General features: G+C 32.9%; 1 protein-coding gene across 1 annotated transcript; it reads right to left on the bottom strand.

Annotated features, from left to right (window-relative positions):
• Positions 1-2,240: 2,240 nt before the first annotated feature.
• Positions 2,241-8,315, bottom strand: LOC124922693 (uridine kinase-like protein 3). The gene is made up of 15 exons (XM_047463410.1): positions 8,088-8,315; positions 7,390-7,573; positions 7,010-7,101; positions 6,754-6,823; positions 6,277-6,395; positions 5,787-5,883; positions 4,351-4,430; positions 3,809-4,003; positions 3,554-3,637; positions 3,398-3,458; positions 3,194-3,254; positions 3,033-3,126; positions 2,855-2,927; positions 2,682-2,764; positions 2,241-2,563 (listed from the first exon to the last, which is right to left on the bottom strand). The coding sequence occupies exons 2-15, from the start codon at positions 7,547-7,549 to the stop codon at positions 2,414-2,416; spliced, it is 1,419 nt and encodes a 472-aa protein (XP_047319366.1). The 5' UTR covers positions 7,550-7,573; positions 8,088-8,315; the 3' UTR covers positions 2,241-2,413.
• Positions 8,316-9,446: the final 1,131 nt, after the last annotated feature.

Here is a 9,446-nt window from a genome sequence, read left to right as displayed (position 1 = left end):
ATGATTCAGATGATGGTTTTAGAAATAATGATGAGGATTTCTATCCATTTCATGATAACGCAAGTGACCGTGGATCCTGTGGTCAACGGTTCCAAAGAAATAATGTCCGCCATAGGTTTTGGATTTTAAATTTGATAATCCAGATTTTGAAGGAATAAATAATCCCGACGAATTCATTGACTAGCTCAATACCGTTGAGAGAATTTTTGAGTTCAAAGATGTTCAAGAAGATAACAAGGTGAAGCTAGTGGTTATCAAGTTTAAAAAATATGCGTCCATTTAGTGGGAACACCTTAAGAAACAACGTGTGCGTGATGGCAAACAAAAGATCAGAACATGGAACAAAATGAAGGAGTTAAAGAGGAAATTTTTGCCGAATAATTATTGCTAAGATATTTTTCTCAAATATCACAACTTCAGGTAGAAGGATCTATCTGTGGAAGACTATGTGGATGAATTTGAAAATCTTATGATGCAGTGCGATGTTTTGGAGCCGGAAGAACAAACTATTGCTTGTTTTCTTGGAGGGCTACGGTATGAAATTGGAAATATGGTCCAATTGCAACAATATTTAACAAATAATGATGTATGTCAGTTGGTTCTCAGAGTTAAAAAACAAAAAAATAAAATCGAGTCATTTTGGGGGAAGTTTCTCATCGGGTGGTGGTTCCTATAACCAAAGAAGTGTTTTTACTTTCAAGAACAGTCCAACTGTAAAAAACGTTAAACATAAATTTTTACAAGGATGGTGGTGCAAGTTTTAAAAATCAAGTGGTCCGACTAATCAAAAAATTTGTTTCAAGTGCAAAGGATTCGAACATTTTGCTTCCGATTGTCCAAATCGAAGAATTATTACTCTCGTTGAGAAAGAGTATGAAGAAGATAATTAGGAGACAACACCCATTTACAATGAATGTAACAAGGAAGGAGATATCATTTCATGGGGAAGTTTTAGTAATACGGCATAGACTCAACACCACTTATGTTCTAGATAATTCATGCCTTCGTAATAATATTTTTCACACTAGATGCACGTCAAATGACAAGGTGTGTGATGTCATTGTCGATGGAGAAGCTGCGAAAATGTTGTGGCTACAGCTATGGTGGAGAAGCTCCAATTAAAAATCAAAAATCATCCTCGACCTTATAAGCTATCGTTGTTTCGGAAAGGTAATGAAGTAAAGGTAAATAATCGATGTCTTGTTCAATTTTCTATTGGAGACAAATACAAAGATGAAGTTTGGTGTGATGTGATGTTATCCCTATGGATGTTTGTCATTTGCTTCTTGGAAGACCTTGGCAATTTGATAGGAAAACGCAACATGATGGATTCAAAAATACATATACTTTTGTAAAAGATGGCGAGAAAATAATTTTAGAACCTTCAGGAATGAAGTACATTGTTAAACCATCAAAGAAAGAAGGAAATAATGTGCTCGCCAAATCACAATTTGAGGATGTAATGAATGAATCATTGGAGGCGTTTGCATTGGTGGTTTTGGAAGGAAACAAGGAAGATAATATCATTCCGCTACAAGTGTTGCCTCTTTTACAAGAATTTGTTGATATCATACCTGAAAGAGATTTTTACGGGCCTTCCTTCCATGCGAAACATTCAACATTGTGTTGATCTAATCCCTCGTCCGTCGATCCCAAATAAAACTGCTTATAGAATGAATCTTAAGGAATATGAAGAGTTGCAGCAACAATCCCAAATAAAACTGCTTATAGAATGAATCTTAAGGAATATGAAGAGTTGCAGCAACAAGTTAAAGACTTGTTACTGCTTATAGAATGAATCTTAAGGAATATGAAGAGTTGCAGCAACAAGTTAAAGACTTGTTGGCAAGAGTCTTATACAAGAAAGTAAGAGTTCTTGTGCTGTGCCAGCACTTGAGCACTTGAGACAAAAAAATGGTTCGTAGCGTATGTGTGTTGATAATAGGGCTGAATAAAATCACGATCAATATCGTTTTCCTATTCCTCGCCTCGATGATATCTTTAATCAACTTCAAGACTCCTCGATGTTATTTTTAATCAACTTCAAGACTTCAAAATTGGTTCTAAGATTTTTAGTTGTAAAAAATTAAAGATATTCATGATGCTGAATTATCCATTCTACCAATTGTTTGTCCTCATTTTTTTATTCTGAAAGTGTATTTTGTGTTTTATTTTGAACAAGAAATCTTTTATTGTCTGCATTTGTTTCAGATCCATCCTGCAACACTTACAATCAATAAAAAAAAAAAAACTTATCCAAATTTCACTAAATATTTCAATCAGAGTCTGCACAAACTGCTGGAATAGTTTATTGACCATAAAAAAAATAAAATAAAAAGAGCTCATTATAATATAATATTCTCCCGAGATTGTTTGTAATGGTAAAAAACATTTTATACTATGTTTGTTGGGGTCAATCATCGTCTGTTCCAAAATATCGATCTCCAAATTCACCCATTCCAGGAATAACTCTGAAATCGTTATTCAAACCAGTATCGATCTCCGATGTGACAATCTTTAATCTCGGGAATCTTTGGCAGACAACATGGACTCCTTGAGGAGCCTGAAGATCAGAAAAGGTGAAAAAATAAAAAAACATGTTACAGGTCCATAAGAGAAATCAAAAGACTGAATTGGGTAAAATTTTAGAAACTTAAGATAAGGCAATGATGGATACATACCGATATCAGATTAAGGAATATGATGTTGGATTCTGGAACACCCTTCTTTATTAATAGAGATATAGCTTGAACAGCTGAATTTCCTGAAAAATATACCACAACCGAACAAAAAATGAATAATCATATGTATGAACCGAAGAAACTATAGGAAGAAGAGTATATAACTAACGAACCTGTGCCGAGGATAGGGTCTAACAACAGTACATTTCTTTCTGAGATGTCATTAGGTAATTTTTCATATATAAGCTGTTTGGTATATAGATGTCAAAATAACAAGACTTGTATTAGAATGAATAGATGTATAATAAATAAAAACAATGGATGGTGAGAAATCGAGATTCGAGAGAGAACCTGTTGGCCATTGTCACCTTCTCTATGAATAAGAATCTTCCCGATCTTTATACCTTTACAACAAGCTCGCAAAGCGTTTTCCATACTCTCCCCACTGCAAAGAGAAGAAACGAGAATCAGTTGTGTTTTTTGTTTTGCTATGAAGAATCAGTAGTTAGTACCTTCTGATTATAGAAACACCACACAGCCTCTTACAGAAATCTACACCAGTGTAGACAGATCCTGGTCCAAATGACAAAAATCAAACAAATGACTAATTTAATCTGTCGAATATCAAATTACAAGATTGATAACATGCATGGTGAACTTTCCCGATGCAATTCCAACATAATTAAGGTGAAGATAATCAATCCATGAAAGCTTACCAGTTGGCGTGATCACCTGCTTTTCTGTAAATGGTAGATGACCCAGACCTTGTTCAACAACCTGGACAAAAAAAGAGTAATGAGATAATCTTATGTTATAAATAGATTGGTTATCCAAAATACCGTTGTGAAAACTTTTGATCAAAGTGTACTCACCAGACGAATCAGACGATCAGCATAAAAGACAAAATCATGTTTAGTTGTTTGAGAATCACGTATTAATGTATGCATTCCCCGTATCTGATTACATGGAAAAAATAGGCTAAAAAGATGGCTTGTAATAACTCATTATTCTTATATATTGTGGCATATCATAATAAACCGATACAATTGATTTTAACAGTTACAGATATATCGGTGAGATTTAGCACCATTTCAACTGGAGCTAGTGAGAAAAATTTATAATAATACCTGAAAAGTTGATGGAATGACGTAAAGATTAGGATATATTTTGCAAAGATCATGTTGACCCAGTTTTGTTCGGATATGTTGGACAATCAAATCAATTGCTACATGATTGTCTCCTCCTCGGGGAATAATAATATCTGCATACTTCTTGGTCGGAAGTATAAAGTCATCAAAAGCAGGCTTCACAAACTTTGAGTACTGCACAACAACAATGACACAAAATACTCAATTAAGAGAGATATGTATGTAATTAAACTTACAAACAATGATTAGCACCTCCAACTATGAAAATCTTAAAACATATCTAGTGAATCATTTTCTCTCAAGATTTGGGGATCAAGAGGACAGACAACTTCTATATCCTTGGTGAACAAGTAAAACAAATGGTCCTCACATAAATTCAAAAATATTTATGACAATTTCTATTCTCTTTGAATGTCATTGTCTTGAACTTCCTCATAAATTATCATATTATATTGCTATCAGATTAATTATTCCTTAAAAAAATGGTCTTTACTAAAGAAAAACTATTAACTATTGCTGACCTGATCAAGGACCGTATTAACATCTCTAGCCTTTTCAGATGTGTCACGCCTTATTCTCCTAGATAAGCGCACATCGGGATCTGTTCAAGAAACTCTACACTATAAGAAATGATAAGAAATGCAAAACACATCCTAATTGGTCAAGTGATAGACACAGGTTTCACTTCGATGAAATGATAATTTTGTGCAAGTTGATTTGTAAGATGAGTAAGAGAATTTGATTTTGTATATATGAACACAGATATGTATGAATTGTATGCCAAATTACTTAAATTATATATAAAAAGTTGTGCCAAACTTCCAATTGTGATGATGAGTAATCAAAATTGGTGCAAAATGGACAGGAAAAACTAGTCACAAAATTTCCATGGTGACAAAGTAACCAAATGACGTTTACTATGATGAATAACAAAGCAGGCATTATCCATGGTTTGAAGGTCAATCAATTCTTACTAAACAAGAGTTTCAAAGTGTTCGAATTAGAAGGGAATGCCAAAATGCGACGGTTAGGGATGTTAAGAATGGGATGTGGAACTCTCTTCTGAGGAGAATTTCAGAAGGAGAGCGAATTCTTGAGCATGTCAACCAACTTCAGCTCCATGAATGCAATGACTCACACATGTGGAAGGCTGAGGTTAATGGGAAACTGAATACATGTATGGTGTGGCAGACTATCCGAACAAGAGGCAGATTGTAGAGTGGGCTCCCTTAGTTTGGTCTACCAAGATTATTCCATGTCATCAAATTGTTCTATGTCTAGCGTTCCGTAATCGGCTTATGACAAGGGACCGAATCAGCAAGTACATGACAATCCCGAGTACATATGTGTTATGCTCAATGGAGGAAGAATCGATAGCTCATTTGTTTGGTGATTTCCCTTTTACCAGTAAAATATGGAAATGGTTCGCGAGTGCTATAAGTTTGCTGAATTTTCCCTTGTATTGGAATCAAATTAAGGAGTAGGTGCTTGGAAAGGCCAAGAGTAATTCGTTTTTTGTGAACGTCATGAAGTGTTATTTTGGAGTGATTGTGTACCAAATATGGACGGAAAGAAATGCTAGTCTTCTCAAGAGCTAGAAGTGAGGAGCAAATATGGAATGATATTGTTTTTTATGGTCAAGCCCTTATCCACACATGGAGGCGAATTCCCATAAAATCGGGTAATTGGGAGCTATGTCAAAGATGGGACATTATGTTTGAAGAAGTCACTAAATTGTGTTTGTATAAAGCGAGATAGTTGATTTGTGTTGTTTTGCATTCATTTGTTGGATAAATCATGTTTGTTTCTTTCAAAATTAGGACAAAGGGTTGGTTTGTCCTAATTTTAAAACCATGTACTATTTTTCATTTTTAATGGCTACAAGTTATTTCCCAAAAAAATAAAAAAGTAGGCACCATACATAATGCAACGATGAATCAGAAAGAAAGAAAGTAACCTGTGTCAACAAAAATCTTCATATTCATCAAATTCCGAACACGAGGATCGTGAAAAATCAATATGCCTTCCAAAATGATCACATCTGATGGGTTTACCTGTAGAAACCTCTTAGCATAAACTAATAGAGCCAGGAAAACTATGATAATACATAAGCAAGTTTCCATGAAATTGCACTTCAATTTTTCAATGCCATAATCAAATCAAAATTAGTATGCTGACGTGCACTTAGACTATGATAAGTAGTTGAAAAGAAAACCAATGGGCATAAATAGCTAGATCCTTAACAAAAATTTGAGATGGGGTAATATGGAAGGATCAATTATTAGATAAAGTGTGTAATCATGACATCATACAGGAAATAAAATACACATCTTCCTGCCACAAATGACAAACAGAAGGCACTCAGGCCACAACAAAACCTTTTCAATTTGCTCAGCCAAAAAAAGTTATATGAATAATAAAATAGTTTGGTTACTAATTTACATTACCCTGCGAGCTGGAGAGATATTGTGTTTATAACTCGTGAAATCATATCTTGGAATGTCTACCGACTGCCCAGACTTCAATTTCTCCATAGCAGACAGTAGCTGCTGAGTGTCGAATGCATCTGATCATGTAAAGTAACTTATCAAATATGCAATAATCTATCTCATTGTGAAAGAATTCCCAAACTAGAAGACAATACAAAAAGTCACCACTTCTTCCATGTTCAATCCAACAATTAAGTTGTTAACTGTCGAGGTCTAAAAAATTTATCAAAGTAGCTTTTCTCCTTTTAGGGATGATTGAAGATGATCATTATAATATTACGAGATGTGAAAAGACTATGGGTAAGAAACACTGCACCTGCACATAATTCTCATTTTCATTTATCAAAAAGATAAACATATAAAACAGAACTTGCTTTCTTAACAGAAAATGCTAAGAAGCACATGGAATTGAATACTTCTAGACAAGGATCTTACCAGGGTGATCAAAATTGTAATCCTGAACCCTTGTAAGTTCCTCTGGTGTCAAACAATAATAGAAAGAATCCTGAAAATGGACACTAAATTCTAAGAAAAGAAAGACACAGAATAATATTCCCACAATTTTCAAACTATAGGGACAGCAAAACTCATTTTGTTATTATTATTTTCTTTGGGTGGAAAATGATTCTCATTGGAAAAGATATAAACAATGGATTTCTCCGATCATCATGAGGGTTCTCTAATTTTATACCTGATTAACAAGAACAACACGTTGATCATGAAGCTGATCAATAATCATATCACAAACAGTAGTCTTTCCAGCCGCAGCCCCTCCAGCAACTCCTACAAGACAGCATTTTGCAAGGAATATGTTTAAATTTGTAAGTGTAAACAAGATCCAAACCAAAATAGAATTTTAATTTCCTAATTGATTCGTTTAGGGAGTAGGATAATGAGATTTCTACGATTCTAATTCGAACTATTTGATTTAAGGAATGCAATTCATTTTGAACTCATTGAATTGATCCTAAAAAAACAGTAATCCTTCAATAATTCTACTTGAAATGAATTATTCGACTTAAAAGAACATGGCCTCGTAAGAAAATTGCAAGCCTTTATATCAACCCTCACCAATTACAAAAGGCTGATTATGCACATATTCAGTAGTAGATGTTGTGGGTTCCTCAACCTTTGATTTTCTTGTCGCAAGTCCATCTAAATACAACCCTGAAAAATGAACTCCTGAGGCAGCTTCAAGCATACCAACAACTGGTCCAGGATGAGAACCCATATAAATGATTGTGCAATGTGTACCCTGTAAGTTCAAAGCAAAGACAACCCACATGAATTTATAATAAGTAAGAAAAACCAGGGTATTTAAATATTCATAAGTGATGTCAATCCCAAGTCAGCCAATGTATGATTCTAAACTCACTATATTCACAAATCAACACAAGATCTACTTAGTTATCTCAATTGACTAAATTGCATATATATAAAACATCTCCCGATCCTACTAAAACAATCCTACTTCTCGATCGGCTTCTGCACTAGAAATCTGAGAAAGGTTATCGGCAATTACAGGATTGAAAGAAGAAAACGAAATAAATCTGATAAAATTAAAAATAAGGAAAATATTACATCTTCTCCAATGAGAACATCACCGACAACAACCGATAAGCGGATCTAACTACAGTTTTAATCAAGATCTAAATATCTACCCTAAAGTTCACAACTTTCAAGATCAATCAACAATCCTCCAATATACTAATGATGAACGACAATGTAGCGAGATCACAAAACATGAATGCCGATTCTTCAGTATATACCTTTGCGGCTTTCTCGATTCAGTCTGGAAAAAAGTGATTCCTTTTAGAACACTTTAAACGCTCGCGGCGGCCTCCACTATTCTATAATCTTGAGGTTTGCATGTATGGCTTCATCTACATATATATCAATCCAATATATAGTCAGTGTTTGTGTGTGAGAGAGAGAGACTCGAGAAGAGTATAGAACCTTGGGCGCTTGATTGTGTTCTGGGTTCCACTTATTGGGACCTTGCACCAATGGCTGGCACCCATATCTATTTAATGCTTCAACTCACTTTTATACATTATTTTCAAATAAACCTATTATTATCAACTTATATCTAAATAATAATCTCTAATTACATTCAAATTAATTTTATATATAATTTGATAGATATATATCAAATTAATTAATATCACTTTCTATTAGTTTTAGTTTTATAGTAATTTTTTTTTATCAAAATATAACTTGGGTATGTATGTCTTAAATTAATTATAGTCAGGCTATATTTAGGTTGAACTTAAAAAAATATATATAATAAACTTAAATGAAATAAATGAAAATTAATGAAGGAATGAATTAACATTTTTTTTAAAATTAAGAAAAAAAAATAGTGAACTAAATTAAAAATTAAGACGTCAAGCCATTATTCTACCGTAAATTATTTTTGGGGTGAACTTAAGTTCACGTCAGATAGTTTTTAGACATGATTTAATTATTTGAAAATTTTGAATAAAAGACTGTAACAGTGAGATTTGATACTAACTTTTTATAATATATATATATATAAATAAAAATTCTCATTGAAAAATTAGAATTGTTTCTCTATTTTCTAAATTTAAGGACATTTTTTCAACAATTTTATCTAGAAGCATAGAAATAGACCATATAAAAAGTCTTGATAGTGGTGTCTAATTTTTAAAAATTAAATAGTAGACTTAATTTTATAAATAAAAAAAGTACAACAATAACAAACACAAGATTGAAAATTATAATAAAATATAAGACTCACATGGATTCACAATAACCCACTAAGGCCACCATCGTGATATCAATTTTTTTTTTTAATTCTGAGGCTTCAAAGTTCAATATAATATTTAAAAAGAGACATAAGAATAATGTTTTTTTCTTAAGTTTTTTATCATTGCAATATCTAGGATGGTTATTGAATTTTATTATGTATGCTAAATAAAATTAATTTGAATGAATTCAGACTTATATATGATTATGTACCTACCTAACTAGGATTTCAATGGAGGGTAAAATAGTCAATTTGATGTTATCTTCAATAGGTGGTTGGACTTGCAATTCTAGATAGATCATCCTTGTCAATAAAATATTAAGTAATTATTATTTTGTTGTAAGTGGAACAATCAATC

Source organism: Impatiens glandulifera, chromosome 1 (genome assembly GCF_907164915.1).
Source record: "Impatiens glandulifera chromosome 1, dImpGla2.1, whole genome shotgun sequence".
In the NCBI taxonomy this organism is placed as follows: domain Eukaryota; kingdom Viridiplantae; phylum Streptophyta; class Magnoliopsida; order Ericales; family Balsaminaceae; genus Impatiens; species Impatiens glandulifera.
Note: the sequence above shows the minus strand (reverse complement) of the source record. Positions and strands in the feature narration are given on the sequence as shown.